Raw genomic sequence first — 17,743 nt, 5'->3', positions numbered from 1 at the left:
CAGAGTATTTTTCTAGACCAGATGTATATCCTTTAATATAGGAAGTGAAGAAAATAGCCATTCGTTGTTTACTCTCTCTTATTCTATCATCCTTGTGTACATTACAAGCTGCTTTATCATTATATTTTCTTTAGACCAGGTACGTGAGAGGTCAGTATACATATTTCTATTTATGCCTTTCATTTGCTTCTCTAGTATAATTTAATTGCAGAACCTCTTCAAATCTAATGTCTTTGTGTATGTACTAGTGTCTACTATCCTTGTTCTAAGTCTATTACAAGAGTTGCAAACTTTGAGGAATACATGAAAAGATTTCCATCTTAATAGAACCCTTGACATAATCTTTTCATTGAAGTTCCATTTTAGAATTGAAGTTAGTAAATCTAAGGGTTATAGTAAAGTATTTTTATGATGAGAGAAGTCAGCCAGAGTATATATTCAACAGTCTAAGAATAGCTGTTTCTAGTAATCCATCAGATCTGCGCAGAATTTCACATAGCATCATAGCGTTCTAGGTTTCTTTATTTTTGTGTGTTTTACTGCTACTTGGTGACTGGCTGCAAAAATCACTACAGTGGGTTTGTGCAGAGAAAAATAGTGAGTCTCTGTAAGTATCCCTGTAAAAAGTTAGTCCTGAAGTCTGAGGCATGTGCAGTGAGAAAGTACTCAAAACTATTTCTTTCTCTTCTTTGTCTTTAAGCTAGTGCTCAAAGTAGCTACTCCATTTGCTCCTGTCTCTGGAAGAGCTGAGGTTGGAGACTCTCTTTCCTCTGCTTGTTGCATCATTAATTGAATGTTTTTCCAGCTATGATATCTCTGTTTCCGGAATCCTGGTGCAGGGCAGCAGTGGTAAAAGTACAGAAAACAAATAGTAATTAATGGCCAGTTGATCTTTTGAAGGAGTCCAGGAGGTGACTTGATTTTGGCCTGAGAATACCTGAGGTGATGTTGGACCCTGAGGTCTTTGTGTGAAAGCCATGTCAAAAACTAGTGTCCGGAGCTGGAAAGATTCTGAATAGAAATAGGGGAATAATTGGGTTCAAGCCACTTCCTATACAATTTCAGTTTTCTTTCATGTAAAATTGGAATCAGTTTTGGAAGTTCGATAAACACAATCTGATTTCACCACAAATTATTCAGCGCAGTGCAGATATTAGTGGATACAATCGTATGGCCTTTGTTACACAAGAGGTCACACCAGATGATCATAATGGTCCCTTCTGGCCTTCAAAATCTGTGAATATATGAATAATTGAAAACCTGTCCTGCCAACCCTTGTTCCTTGAGGTAGTCATATTGAAATCCTGTGGGACTACTCGTGTGAGTAAAGGTTGTGGGATCAGGCCTAAAGCGAGAAATCATTATCACTTATGTTTAAATTTATCGATAAAACTAAAATATTCACTTCAGGTAAAAAGATGGGTTTCTTCCAAATGTGAGGTGCTTGTGTGGTAATATCCTGCTTTGGCTCATTAAGCCAGTCCTTGTCAAATAGTTTTAAAAGTTGTCTTGCTTCAGTCTCCTGAACCGTTCAGTTCTGTACTGGTGCTACCAACCAATTCAGAAACAATTTCAAAAATACTGTGTAGAATCTTATAAGAAACATCTTTGGTTTGTTTTAAAATAAAATTAAATTAAAGGGCCTAAATACATGGTGGGTATAGGCATAGTAAAATCACTGCCAACACATCTCAATGCAGGTAGCAGTCTTCCTTGCTGTGGCTGATGATGTTGATGTTTGCTTGTACAGGAATACTGGGATGTACTGTCCTTTGCAAACAGTAGGACTTAGTTTGAAACATGATTACAGTAAGTGTCAGCAGGTAAGTGGTGTGTCATCCAGGTTGGAGTTAACGTGTCGGTCTCAGGTGTGCCATGCCTTTGTATGAACATTCATAAAGTAGTTAATTTCTCAGGTGACTGACTAGAGATCAGTTTTAAATCAAGAGTTTAGCGGATGGGATGACTTAGTTATTCAGCTGAAAAATCTGAATAGCTGATGACTAAGACAATTCTGGAAACTATGCTACTAAATGAGCATTGATAATGCTGCTGCCTCGCAGCTTTCCTCCCCCTTAACGTGTTTTCTGTTGCTTCTTTAATGTAGCTGTACTCTTTTAACAAAGTAAGGAGCATGTTTGTTTTGTAGCTCCTAAAGTAGTCATTAAAATGCTTCGAAGTTTCCTGAGCACATGGAGGAGAAAACAGTTTTTCAGATTCTTGCTCTTGTGACTTGGCTGCCCATACCCCAGTACATTAAAAAAGGTGCTAAAGAAGCCAAAGCTGCACTGGATGTGCTGTAAAGGCAAAAAGCAAGTGGGAAATTAAAGCGTGTGTGTGTGTATATATATATATATTTTATTTGAGAGCATTCTGTGGCATGTAAAAGAGCATCAAAACAGCCAAAACACCTTGTGCTGTGTTACTGAAATGGACCGGTTTATGTTCCTGTATTCAGGTGCTGGTGCATGAACAAGGTGTGAAAGGGAGTTCCTGGAGATTGTAGTCCTTTCATTTGTGTTGATTTCCAAGGGGGCAGGAGATTTCCATGACTTACTTTTGACAGCAGAGGGACTTCCTAGAGTTTGGGTTTGAGGTGATATGGATGGAAATAAAACTTTTGGGGATTTTTCTAACCAGAGAGTCTTGGTGTGTGTGTCATACTTTAAAGTAGACATGACCTTTTATTAGCTCCACACCTCCCACCCCCAGGTGATTAACTGCAAGATCACATAGCCTGTGCATTCTCCTCAGGAGGAGGGATTGTATATCAAAATATTGTTCCCCATGAAGTCAGGTGGTGATGGTGTTTCTTCAGTAATAACAAGTATTCAGTTGTAGTCAGATGCATGGTTCTGAAAACCTTGTGCCGTCCGTAGAGGAGAGAGTGTAGGGGTGGAGTGCCCTGTAGAATACACGATGTGGAAGATGTGTGTAGGAGCACTGGTGAACACATGAGTTCACTGTAAGTGGTAGATGTACTGAATTCCATGTTTTAGTATAACACAGCAAAATAATAGAATTCATGTTCTAGAAGGTTTGTATTTTTTAATACCTTGCTACCTTAGTTGTAAACCAAAACCAGCCTATAAGAGTGTGTATAACTGGCATTTTGACTTTCTTACATATTTTGATTTCCTGGTTCTGAGTTTCCTCACAGCCATCATCACATTGTTGGCATATTTGCTGTTAGTTTTGGTATAACTTCTGAACAATTTCATAAATATATAGTGCAAAGCATTTAGATTGCATGATGCCTGAACTGAATTTTCCAAGTTGCTTTGCAGGCATTATTCCCTATTCTTTTCTTAATTTATTTTAAGTTGCATAGTAGCCTGAAAAGAAGGATTTGTTTGTGATTGATAGATGACAATAACTGATATTCACATACGCAAATTCTCATGTGTGTCTGGGCAGCAGCATAGAACTGATAACATATTATGGAGAAAAGTTGGAAATGTTTCTGTGTTAACCCAGGGAAGTCCAAATTTCTTGGCTTTATACTTGGAAGGCTTCAGTTTCTAAGTTCAGTCATCTCTCTGCGTACCTACTGTCTTTTCTTCAAATAAAAACTGCTTTCCACTGCTAATGAGTGTTTTTGTAGCTTTCAGGGTTTTGATTGTAATTCTCTAGCATATTCTTGTATTTGAAAATCTAAAAGTTCTGAAAATACTGATGAATTTGAAAGCTGTATCCTCTTACAGCCTTCAGGTGTCTCAGGTGATCACTGACTCCTTCTTGTCTTTGCCAAGTTCTTCTTCCCCTTGGGGTGCTGATGTCCTTACCGTGTATCATCATTTTTTCCTTCTTGAGAGAGTTCTCAGGTAGCTGTGATGGGAATGCAGGTTTGAGGGACCTGTCTGAGGGACAAATACTCCTGAATTTTAAAAGCTGGTCAGCCCTTTGGGATAGTTGGTTTGTTCTATTTCCTCACCTGCAGGAAGCAGGTAATACCTGTGTAACTGAGTTGGTAAATAGCTTCATTAGTGACTAGCTTTAAGACTCTTCCACAGCAGCATGTTCTTCTCTCAGCAGGAAGGAGGATCTTGGTCATTGCTATTAAAAGACTTTAGTGAGAAGGCAAATCCATGAATTGTATCAGTTTTTGGTGCTTGATAACACTGTGTAGGTATATCCATGCCATTTTTCTTAGCAGTCTTATTTTAATTTTTAGGTAACAATTCTAAACATGTTCTTCTGTTTTAGGTGCAATAGAATGAGGGAACTGTTTTTCTCATTACTTCTCAGGAATTATGTATTGTTGGTTAGGATTCTCAGTCTGTAGCTTATTTCCTGCTAAGGATGTCACTAATGGAGAATTTATGATATGGAATGACTAACAGAATTCAGTACATGCTCTAATATTCTCTTTGGTAACCAGTGCAGGAAGGAATTAGTCTGTTATTCTCATACTTTTTAACACTTGGAATTTCTGTGAAATGACTTAATTTTACAGTGGGAGATAGTAGAATTTCTGTGATATGAACATGACAGGGAGGTGCTGCTCAAGTTTTGCTTTGCACAAAGGCAGAGAAGCTGGTGGTGGCAAAATCTTAACCTTGGTTTCTTAACCATAAAATTCTGCTGCTGTCTTTATTTCGGCAGTTTTCAACATTCCAAGTTTTTCGCATTGTTTTTCCCAAGCACTGGACAGGAGTTGTTTTTTAGCAATATTTGCTATTCATTGAACTCAGTTTTTTGTTTTTCTTTTGGGGTGTTTTGCTGGGTGTTTATTTATAACATCCCAGCGATTATTTGCTCCTTTAAATTAGTTTCCCATCTGTTGTGCCTGGGTGCTGCAGAAGCATGTATGAGAATTTGCACCCAGCTCTTGGAGATTACAATCTTTGAAAGCCCAAAGTAGTGTTTTTTCTTTCTGCCCCTTGAAGAATGGGTAGAACCTCCTGTGGGAGCTGAACTACAATGCAGATTTATAAAGGTGTAATGGAGTTACATGGGTGGGATTTGATTTTAGGTTTTAATTTATGTTTGGAGCTCTGGCCCTTTTCTTAACCTATTTGTGTAAATGAATTCCTGAGGTTTGCATTACCTGCTTATGGTAAAGATCAAATCTGGCCCAGCCTTGTTGTATGACTGAAAATCCAATTGGAATAGCACCGTCATAATAGTCTCCTGTGATCATAAAGTTCGTATTTGATAAACAGAGCTCATTTAGCAGATGCTGCTTTAGAGTATTTACTTGCATATATTTTTAAGGAGATTGGGCAGTGGAAGCTACAGGAGTGATTAACAAAGCGTTATCTCGCCCATTTATGTAAACAGGGTATTTCTTTTGTGAAGGTGTCTTGTTAACTACCCGTTGCAGACCTTTATTGGTGCTTCTTGAATAATTTGTTTAAACTATGCAGTACAGATTCCTTATTTTAGCACTAAGACTTACAAAGGCTTCTTTTAGCAGCCTTTAATTTTGTACTTATGTATGTGACATAGCCTGTGGCTGTGATCTCTACTGTGAATCTGCAGTTGTTTTGGGATGAAAGAAGAAGGCAGCTGGAAACTCAGTAGCTACATCTAGCTGTCTACCTAGAGAAGGCCTTGATTTCAAGTTTATCTAAACAAGCTCGACTAATCCCAACTATCTAGGGGGATCCACTGTCAAAACAAGCAGCATGGCCCTAAGGCAAACACAACCATACAGAAATGAAGGCTGGGACTTCCAATACTCCAATGACTGCATACTGGAGGCTTTTTTTCCTGAAAGAGAGTAAGAGAGGTAGCATTTGCATAATGCCTTTTCATCGGAAACTTTTGGAAAGCTGACAGAGGTCCAGCTTATAGCTCTGTAGCCACAATACAGAGTCTATAGGAGAATCCTTGAATGACCTAACCATATTGAAAGAAAAAAATGAAAGCATCGAAGTATAGCCAAGTGAGTGTGGAAAAGAGGGCTGCTGCATTGTCTAACATCTGCTCTACTTCTCGTTAGTTTTGTTCTTTGGTATTCTATGTGGACTTTGGAGAAACCTAAGACAGCCTAACATGAATCCTATAATCTTCCTTCTGAATATTTATGTAGTGTGCCAGCCTCTAAGCTGTCCTTTGCATCTTCCTACTTCCCCCTCATTTTCATGCTCTCAAATGAGGCCAACATTTCAAAAGCTAAATAAATGTTTGTGAATGTTTATAAAAGATTTGCATAAATTTGTCCTTGTTTGACAAAGATCACTTTTTTCTTATGCCAGTTCTGAAATTTTTTAAAGGTTTCAGTGCTTGTCTTGACAACAAAGTCCTGCCTCAGAGAACAATGATTGCTGATTAAGTGGGTATGCAGGGGTAGCTGAATAGAGCATTTGAGGCGACGGCTAAAAGCACCAGTCATCATAAGCCAGAATTATAATATTTAACAAATGTTAACCAGTGTAGATATCTAAAGCTTTGGTTTGGAGGCACTATACCTGGGCAGTTGACTCATGTGATTATCTTTTCATAGTAAAGGGAAAGGAAGTAAATATATTCCTCATTTTTAGTCACTAAATGTTTCAAAAATAGTTAATTCAATCAGTATTCCAGCTTCCTGGTACTGACACTTCTTATCTTTACCAAGTGATCAATGTTATGCACATAATTGGACCTGATTTGTTTGTTTTTTTTTATGCCTGTTTGCATCATTTTTCCATTTTTTATGATTTAAGGCTCGAACAATTATTCCTACAACAGTAGCTGCAGCTTTTTAATTGTTTTTTTTTTTTCCCCACCTTAGCTAAAACCCCTTCATCTTCGAAAAAACCCTAAATCTTAATTTTATTGTAGGGGTTTAAAGACATTTATTATGTAGATCTCTTTAAAAAAGCTGCTTAAATATTTAGTTTCTCTTTACTTTCTGGTTTTTGTTTCTTTTTTTTCTACTGGCAAAAAGTAATAGTCGTTTCTGTTCTTTTGTTCTATTAGTTGAGAGGTTGAAGTTGTCATTAAGGCAAAAACTAGAGCTACTTCTCTGACACAGTTTTTATCACATCTGCTAGGCCTGTGTCCCAGGAGGAGCTGTGTGGAGCAGTGAATTCAGCACAGGCCCATTATCTACTGTTTTTGCGTATGTTGTAAAAGGAGTGAGACCTCAGGGAGGCTTGGAGCCTCCTCCCGTGTAATGTCCAAATCAGATTTGAAGGACTGGTGGCAGGAAAGCTTTGGCCTTGGGGTGTGAATTCTAAGAAACAGAGTCACAATTAGGTTTAAAAAATTCAGGGATTTTGAGCTTTATCTTGAAATATGTTTTTAGTAATGCAAGTAGAAAAGTTGCCCATCTGTGCACATATTTTGTGCGTTTAAAATATTTAAATGATAGCAGGCTTCAATATGCTTAGGAAATGTTATTTATCTCATGCTCTTCCTGTTACCAGGATTGTGTATCTGTGTGTTGGGCTTTTCGTTTGCTTTTAGAAACCAGCATTTTCCTGAGAACAATTAGTTGTTACTTTCAGTGAAATGATGCTTCAGACTGGGTACCATTCCCCTTCTGACCCCCATACAAGAAGAAGGGACTTTTGTAGAAGAAAAACCCTCCCCTAAATCAAGCTTTGTAATTGCTCAAAAAGAGCTAATGGATTTTTAGAACACAAAGCAAATGGATGAACTAGTGCTATAAAGTTGTATTGGAATACTAGTTGAATTTAAGAGGTAGGGATAAAACTGAAGGTAGTTTAAATTAATGCTATTAAGCAAATTATGTTTGTGGAGGTTTTTGTTTGTTTTTGGGGTAGAACATTCTTTTAAAGAACTGATTAATATTAATTCTTAAAACATTTTGACCATTATAAGACTCAGTAACGTTCAGTACTGGTGCAAGATGTAAAAAGATTATGTCAAAATGAATGCAAGAGGATATTTGACATAAGTATTTGAAATTATTTTTTCAAAAGAATGTGTTGTATCAGGTATTTAAAACCCTTTAAAATCTAGAGCAGCCTGGATTGAAGTTTTAGGGGTTGAAGTTTATTGTTCTTTGCTTTTGCTGCTTCAGCATCTTGCAAAATCTCAGCTTTTTGTTGTGGCTGTGTGACACTGGCTTCTGTGTGCATGATCTTTTTAATTTGAGAATTGGATTTTATAAGCTGCTTGAATGGCAATGCTCTTCCTGATTTTTAACTACATAATTCCATGGCATTTATTAATTAAGAATAATAGGTGATAATGACTTTAGGAAAAATGTAAGATAATATAAACTTACAGTAATAATAAATGCAAATTTAAGTTTAAACTTTCAAATCAAAAGATGTGCTGATCCCTCTTTGTTACTCAGAGCTGTGTTCAAGTGACTGGTTGAATGTTTTGTTACTGAGGTGCTTGTTATTGTGTGGAAAATGCACATGAATTTCTGACCAGCTCTGCACAGCTCTCAGCATTTGTGATGTTCTCAGTGGCTCTGTGCTTTTTCTTTCACCACCCTGTGGGTTTCAGGCAGGGTTGTTGTCATGTTTAGGTTGCTTATTTGGAGGCACTGACAACTTTTTTTGTATTCTTAAACCTGTTGTTCCCTTGGAGTGGATGATTTAATGAATTGTTGGCTTAAAATGATTCAAATAGATGAATTCAATATAAGAGCAGTTTACAACTTTGTGGCTATAAGATAGATGAATGTACAAGGCAGATATAATTGGGTAATATTTTTCTTCAGCTAATGTCTTAGCACTCTTTTATGCTATAGTAACATTTTGGTAATGTTTAAATTTGATGTTGTTTCTAAACATATAAAATGATCCCTAGTTGCTTGCTGGTTAGGTCGGGATCCTGTCCCCTTTCTCACTTGCCTTGGTGCTGTAAGGCTGACTGGCACCATCTTCTTCTTCACCCTTGTTGCTCTTCTTTCTCTTCCTTCATCAGTCTATTGATGTGTTCTTGAAACTCTCTCTGTGCCTCTCCATGTGAGGAGGATTCCATGTTTCTTTTATGGATTCAGCAGGTATTTCAAGCTGGATAAGGTGAAAACTATTTGTCTTTCCACCCTCTCTGTTTAGTATTTCACTTGCAGCAACCTCACCTGTAGTTCACCTCTGGTTTGAGGTCAAGGAAATAAAACAGCATTCGTCTTTTTCATCACTGAGCCATCTCTTCTCTCCATGAAAAACTCATCTTACTTGCAATGCTCCATTCTCTTGCAATATTTGAATTGTTCCTCTGTAAAATGTATGTACTTCCTGAAAGAGGGTTGTGGGGTTGTTTTGTGTGATTGGTTTGTTTTCCCCAAGAATTACAGCTAAAGGTCTTGTCTGTACTCTGGGAAGTCTTGTCAACTTTATCCTGGCTTTTCCCAGGTTTCCTAATAGGCTTCCAAGTACAGGTCCCCAACCTGTTGGTTTTTATGGTGTATCATTTCTGTTCTCTGACTCACATTAATATGTGAGTGTTTTGCTTTAATTATTCATAATTTACCACAATTGTTTATAATTTTTCACCGTTTTCTGCCTCTATTTTAAGTTCTTTCCCTCCAGCTTCTTGTTCGACTTTGAATCTGTTGTCTCACGCGTCTTTCTAAGAGCAGATTCTTTGCAACAGTCTGCAGTTCTTGCATTAGACCATCAATTTGCATTTCATTTTATTGGTGTGGTTTTGTTTGATTGTAGCTGCAGCACTGGACATTTGTTACTAATGTTCATTTGAACAAGAGAAGTAAACTATTCCTGTATATTGAAGAGGCTCTGAAGTTGTTCCATTGTCTTAGAAATGGGAGCATACAGTGAAATGTTTGAAAAGAAAAAAGCCTTGAGTTAAGGTAGGGCTTGCATTTTCCATTTACACGTGAATATGCAAGATTTGTCAGCAGTGTTGAGCTTTCTTTACTATTTCATCTCATAATTTGGGCCATAAGCCAAGTGTGCATTGTGTGTTATTTAACAGCTTTGCTTTCCATAAACTGCTCAAGTCTCTCTCTTGTGTGTGTGCATAGGAAATCCTTTCAGAGACTGCCTCACCTTCATAAATCGCTGCGTGACACAAAAGGGCTGAACGCTGTATTCCTGCCTCATTTATTTGGCAAACTTTGCTACTGAAACCAAACTTAATCAATGAGCTCTGTGTTGTCTCCGATAAGTTATGTACTGGCTTTATTGATTGGGAAGGATTTTAGAAAACCCATGTGGGGTTTATAATGTCAGCAGTGTTTTGATTATGAAAAGAGTTGGAACCTTGGGACGAGGAACCAGGTGGTGTATGTCCTGAAGCCACGGGTGACACGGCTGGGCTCAGTCCCTCCGGGAACACAGTTCATGCCCTGCACTTTAACTGTGGTGACTGGCTGCTATAGATGCACTTTTTGCTCATTAAAATGTTAAAAATCAAACTGCATGTAAAAAGATTTGTGAAAATATAAACTTGGGGATTGATCCAGAAAACTGGCACGTGAGACCCCAGAGACACTGGTTTCAGCTACTGGGTAATTTACACTTCTCAGCTGTATGTCCTGGATCGTTCGAGGGTTCTGTTCTTTTTAGGGGGTTTTGCTTTAGAGGCATTTTATGTAGGTTTTTCTTTAAGAAAATAGGCATAGGGGAATAAAATAACAAATGATCTATTGATACTTCCTGAGTTTCATGTCAGGTAAGAACATAAAAAGGATTATAAGATACCAACATGGAGTGATTCTGGGTTTGGTTTTGTTATGGTTTTTGTTTGAAACCATAAAGAAATGATGATTTTCCTGGGCCATAAGTAACACCCACCTAAAGCGTTCTGGTAGAAAGTTATGTAGGATTGCTCATCTTCCAAACAGAGCAGTTTTTAAAGGAAAAGAAAGGCATTACATTTCTAGTAATGAGTTTGCAACTTGAGCACAAATTGAATACTTCTCCAGTGTTTGTATTTCTAACATGCAAAAGATCAGCAGTTTTGTTAATTAAAAACTATTTCTCGATATTATTTTTTTAATAGTTGAAATGCTGCCAAAATTTGTCTGTGGTTAACCCGGACCAGTCTCAATTTTTTAGTTGTAAAGCAATGCAGGTCAGTATCAGTGCATAGTGAGTAGTAAATTATGTGCAATACATTCTAAAAGCCACATAATAATATCACTGTAAAATCTTCTTTAACATACAAAGCAGTATATAATGGTACAAATTCAATATATTGCTTCTTTAAGTGGAAATTTCATTTTCTATGTTTAGGAAGCTCTAATATCAAGAGGAAAGTGCAAAGTAAGTTTTTAGTAATACCCTTACCCTACAATAACACAATGCTGCTGAAATGCTAAAGTGTTTTATTATGTGGAGGTTTTTACTTGCTGTTACTGTAATTATTTAAATCATCAAAATAATGGAGAGAATATATTCTGCTGTTCCGAGGCGATTGCTGACTTGTTGTCTTTTAACACTGTTTAGTTCAGAATTTATTTAGCAGCTACATGGCTTTGTTTCTGAAAACTAGATGCACAGTCATTATTTTGAGAACAGTTTGTATTGATAAGACAAATAAAAATGTCGGCACTTTATCCTCCTGCAGTTACAGTCTTGATTCTTTTAAAATTCTGGGCTTTGTGTGTGGGTTTTTTGTGTGTGGTTTGGTTTTCCTTTGTTTTAATGTTTTCCACATCAGGATTTCAGTTGTGGGTAAAGGACAACTGTGTAGTAGTTACAATTTGTCAGGATGTTGTTTTTGCGCACAAGCATTCAGTTGCTCAGCACACAGTCGATCTTGTGGAAGCCAGTGGGATTCGGCACAAGGGTGAACCCAATCACAGTAATAAGCCCTTTACTATCAAGGCATTATTTTGTATCAAAATCCGTATTTCTGCAGAGTTTACTCTGAAACCTCTGTAGCTCCTTGCCATGGCTCTTGCTGGAAGCGAAAGGAGGCTACTGCTTTGCTTTGCATGGCATTCTTCAATAGATTCTTTCTTGTTCTTTAAAAACAGGAGGTTGTTAAATAATCTATCAATAAACTGTCAAGAAGTCAAAGTTTCCATATCTGCTTCTGCCTGAAACCTTAAGAACTTGCCACGTTTTAGTTGTCAAGAAACCTCCAAAGAGGAGTCTGTGAGCAGTTGAGCCTGAAAACCATAGCGAAGAATGGGGTGTGCTTATTTGAATTATGTAGGAGGAACATGTTCTTGCAAGGGAGTCAATATGTTTTCTGCTTCATTGAATAGGTTATTAGATTGATGTAGTTTATTTGTTGAATGATGGCATTGGTTTTAGAAATAAATGAAGCGAGAAGCATCAATTTAGTTATTGGTGATAACTTATTGTTACTGATCAGAGAAGTGTTGAATGTTTTGGAGGATTTGTCATGTAATCAGGGTTATCTTGTTTCAGCTGAAAGCAGAAATATAGGTTACATTTCAGGTCCTGAAATATTTAAGTGTGAAGGAGAATGAACAGTGAATTGGCTGGTAGCAAAGGTCTGAAATCTCTGTAGACCTTTATGGTGGGAGGTGTATTATAGAATTCAAATTTTGAATATCATGGAACAATGTAAATGGGTTGCTTTTGTCTGTGAACACAACTGTTTGGGGACTGACCTGTTTCTGTATTTATTTAAAGTTGTAAAGTTAAAAATGATTAATTTCACTGCTGAGGATGTTTTCAGTTTTCATATTTGTGCTTTTTATTTGATGTCAGGCAAAGGCTATACTTGAAAGTTTCTCTGTGGTGCTGCTTTGTAACTTTTAGGAAATGGTTTGTAGTTTAACCAATTTGTATTAATTTTAATGCATATTATTTTAGTCAGTCTTTTAACACTCAGATTTTCATTCTAGTAGCAGGAGGCAACATTAAGCATTCCTGCTATGAGACCTATTGGCTTTATCTTTTGTTATTTGTCTTGCTGATGTTAGGAAGTATTCTCTAATCCCCCGGACCTCTGTTCCTAGGTAACAGTCAAAAGCTGTGCCAGCAGAAGTGGTCCTGCCAGGCCAAACCCATGTGGTTTGGTGTTATTCACTATGATCCATATGGTCAGGGTAGAGACTGTCCCCAGAGAGGTGTTAACACTCAACAACCCAACCTCCTTCTACTCTTTGGAGAATTGCTGGATGGCTCCTGCTGCCTGCCCATGTGTGAATCTTGATTAATTTTTCATTTTTAATGAAGTTTGATCATGTTTATTATTTCCCATGATTGACTGCCTGGTACTCCTTCCATGTAATTGATAAAGCCCATATTTCTTCATCTGTCTCTTATTTCTTCAGGGTAAAGTTGTGAAATTGTGTGATGTGGTTAATATTAGATTTATTGGTCCCGACAGATGTATAAATTATCTCTTTTTCTCTCCACAGGAAGTTCTACAGACTTTGACCAAGTTTTGTTTCCCCTTCTATGTGGACAGGTAGTGTTAGCTTTTCAAACTTTACAAGAAAATAAGCTTGTCAATAAAACCACTGTAGAAAATAAAAACCATACCATTCTTAATGTTCTGTCTGCCTGGCTGTGACTTAAAGCACCCAAGTGCAAATTATAGTCTCGGAATCACTTTTTCCTGGGGTTTTTATGGGCACCATCAAAAAAAAAGAAGTTTTAAAAGTTTGAGCTGTTCAGTGGCAGCAGTAAGAACATTTTGTTTTACTTCTGTGTAATGCTTGGTTGGGAAAATGCTTGGGTGGTAATTGTCAAATACGTGTGTTAATATCAGAGCTTTGTGTGTGTGTATGTATTTTATTTCTTAATTGCCAAAATCTGGGTAGACCTATGAATTAAATGCTTTACATTTAAAGGCTCTTGACCTCGCTGGAATGTTGGTGCTTTACTTGGTGGCCACTTAATGTGGCTTCTAATTTTGGAGGGGAAACTTGTAAAGTTACAGTGGATTTGACAGGAACTGGGAATGTTTCATTCTTGTCATTTAGAAAACTCCAGAATGTTTTTAGGTTTTTTAGTTTTGCTTTTACTGTGGGTTATTTTTGATGGTTTTGTGAAAGAACAAGGGTTCGAATGTTGAAAAGATGCACCACTGTTTGTATCCTCCACGAGCATCATTTAATTGGTCAGAATCACTTGCCTTGGGTCAGCTTACACACTGAACAGTTGTGATTGATGGAATTGACCTTAGCTGTGATTAAACTGCTAGAAATCTTTCTCATTTCAGTGAAATCGGTGATATTTACCATAGAAATTGATTTTCTTTATAAATCAACATCTGCTTCTGATATAATTTCTTGTTTGAACCCTTATTTATATATTTATTTACATACTTGCTCCTTAGGCAGCTGCTATTTCATAGTTCTCTATAAATGGAGGTGTAATCTTGCTGTGCTTCTCTGGAGATAGGAGTGTACATAATAAAACCACTGCTACACTTTGTAATCTGGGGCTTGGGGAAGCCAAAAGCTTGAATGGATCGTGCAGATGATTTGTTCTTTCAACCTGCTGGGTGGTTCCTGCGGATCAGAGTTGAGAGCCATGGGTGAGGCTCAGCTGGAGACACCGGTGCCTCTGCTGTATCTGCTTTGTACATGAAAAGAGAATCTGGATATCCTGGGCTGTCAACATGAGCAACTTAACCAGCGCTCCTTGACTTGCATGACCTTTAAAAGCCACAAAAATTTATGATTTGGAGTTACTTTTTGCTGATCATGTTTTTCTTTCCCCGTTCCCTCCCCTTAGGAAGTATTTACATATATTTTTCTAATGTCTGTGTTTCTACTAGAAGTACTCATGCTTACTGTGTGTAGGTTTATTGTACCTAGGGGGTTTGTTTGTTTTGTTGTTTTTTTGGGTTTCCCCAGCAATATAACATTTTGAAAGATAAGAACACTGAAAACCCATATGGGTGCAAATGAGAACATAATGAACACTGATTCCCATTTCTGGATTTGCTTATTTGTCTGAATATCACAGACTGTCTCTGAAAAGACTGTAAGCCAACAGTTTTGAACATAAAGGAGAGATCGTAACCCATAATTTAATAATTTAAAAATAAGGATCAACTTTCAGTACTCCAGAAGGTAGAGGATGTCCCAAGTTAAGAATATGGCAGCAGAAAGAGATGTGTGTGATACTTCTCTTTTTGATGTAAAAGTACACACGTACACACAAGTGTGCATGCATGCATAGGTGTGTGCATAGATATAAATATAAAACCAAATAGTTGTTGTAGTCCTCTGTGATATAAATTTGACATAGTTCAAAGCTAATCTGCCAGTAAGAAGGTAAATAGTCTTAGATCACTGAGTGCAAGTGAATTTAATGTGACTATGATAAAGAGAAAATAATACAGTGCGTCTGAAGTGCAAAATGTTCCTCATCTTTTAGCTGCTTCCAAGTTCAGAATGGATTGAACGCTGATTATTAGAGGCTGTTCCTGGAACACAGCAAGTGATGAATTTGCACTAGTTAGTCCCTATTTACTCTTAACCAACTACTGATTATTTATTTCTACATTTCTTAAATCAGATTTAAAAAAAAATAAATAAACAAAATAATAGCCCAATAACTAATTTATGTGCTTATTTAAGGTAGTGAGCAGATAGCCCCGTAATGAAATTAATTGGTGCCTTAATATTCCCCTCAATTTTCTCAGTAAACACTTCTTCTACATTGAGATGAAAAGAAATTGCTTCTAGAAGCAACACTGTCTTCAGTTATATGTCAGAGGGGTCTTTACAGTCATGTCTTACAGAGTTGACTAGCACTCTCTAGTGGGACTTTATCCCTCTGTATGTGTCTGAAAAGTGGTGTGTTGGATCAGAGCTCCAGTTACTGTAATTCTTAGTCTCCAGGGCTGTTTTTTTTTTTAATATATATATATATATAGTTTTGTTCATTCTGAACAAAAAGAGAAAGAAACACTGAAGTGGTTTCAGTAAAGGCCCTTCAAATACTTAGTAACTACTCCCAGGTAACCTGTGTGCCTTGTCGGCCACGACCATTTGAGTGTTAGAATCTCTGCAATATTGAGAGGTTGTACAATTATTATTGTTAACATAACATTGGAGATACTGGCTCATTGCTCTAATAACTTAGGAACATGGAATAATACCTTCTGTTGGAGTAATACTCTGTGTAAGATATATCCTCAAGATCTGTGGAAAAAGGATCGGTATGAATTGTGATAAAGAGACACTGATATGAGCAATCAGAACTGTGTAGTCACTAAAGAATAGACTCTAACCCTAACCTGAGTTTCCTTTCATCAACTCAGAGCCCAAAGTAGCATCATGAGTCATAGAACTTGAGTTTTCAAGTCCTGCTAGAGTGTTGTCCCCAGTTTATACCCCGTTTGTGAGGACTTTTACTTGGGGAAATTTAATTTCTGTAACTATGCTCTGTGTTATGTGCAGTGTTGTGCCACGCTTTCAGTGGAAACTTCTCGATGGGAGGTGTGTGCTCAGTGTTATTCCAGCTGAGTCTTGGTCTTCTGACTTTGACATGAAGCAGCGGTATTTCTTTGACAAGTGCTGTGAAAGGACATAAATCTTCACCTCCATGTGTGTCTCTTCTAAGGCTGAAGGTTTTCTAAGGCAGGTGGCATAAACTGAAGAAGTTCTGTTGCCTCTGCCAGATCACTTCAAATGATGATCAGACACCAAGATCTTTAGGATAGTGAAGATCATCTGTGTATCTTATCGTTCTCTGTGCTGAAGGTTTTGGCACTCATTGACACAGATTCTTAATTCTTTATATATTGATTCTTTTTATATGTTCAAAATCACCAGGGACTAGTTGGCCCTTCCTTTAGTCAGTGAACCATGAGTTTTCTGTTCTTATGGCTGCAGGATCAAGACAGAGACTATTCAAACTGCAGGAGCGAAGAACTCCACCTGAGTCAAATTTCCTAACACGATTAATTTGTGTTAGTTAGATATAGCTAGCTCTCCCTTTCCCTCCAGTACTAACTTCTGCCTGCTCATTTAGAGATGAAATTCAAGGTGCTTCCACCTTGTTAAGCTCTCAATAGACCTTCTTCCCGTTTGAAAATAGGGCTATGAATAACAAGCATCAATATTAAGATCTTAGGAAAAGAACTTTTTATCTTGGGAAGTTTATCCTTCCATGTGAAGAACTGACACTTGAGCAAGGCCTGTCAGACACATTTAGTTTCTGCAGATCACCTGAATGTAAGAATCTTTGGTTTTATTTTGGAGGAACTTCCCAACTTGTCACAATTGTTCCATAAGCAAGCTTTTCTCTGCCACAAATGAAGCATGGATTTTTTTTCCCTGTCCCATAATTTTAATTGTCAGCTAGAATTTCTCACACACGCTCTGCTCTCAACCTTGTTAAAATTAAGCATATAATCCCCTTTTAAAACACCATACTAAAATCACCATAGTAACATTACATCCAAGCTTTACAGATAAAACACAACAGCAGTCAGGGATTTTTTGGTATCCCCTGGCAGCTCAGTGTGGTTTATGGAAATGGTTGCTCTGTGGACCTTCACATTTCAGCAGGATGATGATACCCTGTCTAGTTCTCAGACTGCTGAAATGCTTTTAAATATCCGTCTTTTTGTTCACCTGTGAATTTGGAGCACTTTTTCATCTTTATCACTGCATGTTTTTCCTTCCCTACGTGGAATCTACTGAAGGATTCTTCTTTAAACTGGACAGTGACTTCTTTCTGATTTGGATTCAACTTTTATTACTGGAAGTCAGTAAACCCAAGATAAACTGGAACAGTAACCTGAAATAAGTGTTAATTTTGTATCATTATGCGATCTGAAATTGGATTAAAAGTCCTCTAATCATTACATCAGTCCCAGCTTCACCACTAAATGTCAACATTTCTGTTAAACACTAAAACTACATTTCTGCTAACTGGGAGGTGAATTGGGCTTGGCTTAGGTGGAGTTTGGCATC

At 37.4% G+C, this 17,743-nt stretch overlaps 1 protein-coding gene across 8 annotated transcripts in view; it reads left to right on the top strand.

The window, feature by feature from the left end:
* DENND1A (DENN domain containing 1A) overlaps positions 1-17,743 on the top strand; it is a 189,512-nt gene that overhangs the window by 37,360 nt on the left and 134,409 nt on the right. For all 8 annotated transcript variants that reach the window (XM_062641011.1, XM_062641010.1, XM_062641012.1 and 5 more), the window contains exon 4: positions 13,223-13,272. In XM_062641011.1, the coding sequence (XP_062496995.1) occupies positions 13,223-13,272 (50 nt within the window). The remainder of the gene's footprint in view (positions 1-13,222; positions 13,273-17,743) is intronic.

This window comes from Pezoporus occidentalis, unplaced genomic scaffold, assembly GCF_034315485.1.
Source record: "Pezoporus occidentalis ecotype Australia unplaced genomic scaffold, CSIRO_AGI_Poc_V1 ctg68, whole genome shotgun sequence".
Classification (NCBI taxonomy): Eukaryota; Metazoa; Chordata; class Aves; order Psittaciformes; family Psittacidae; genus Pezoporus; species Pezoporus occidentalis.
Note: the sequence above shows the minus strand (reverse complement) of the source record. Positions and strands in the feature narration are given on the sequence as shown.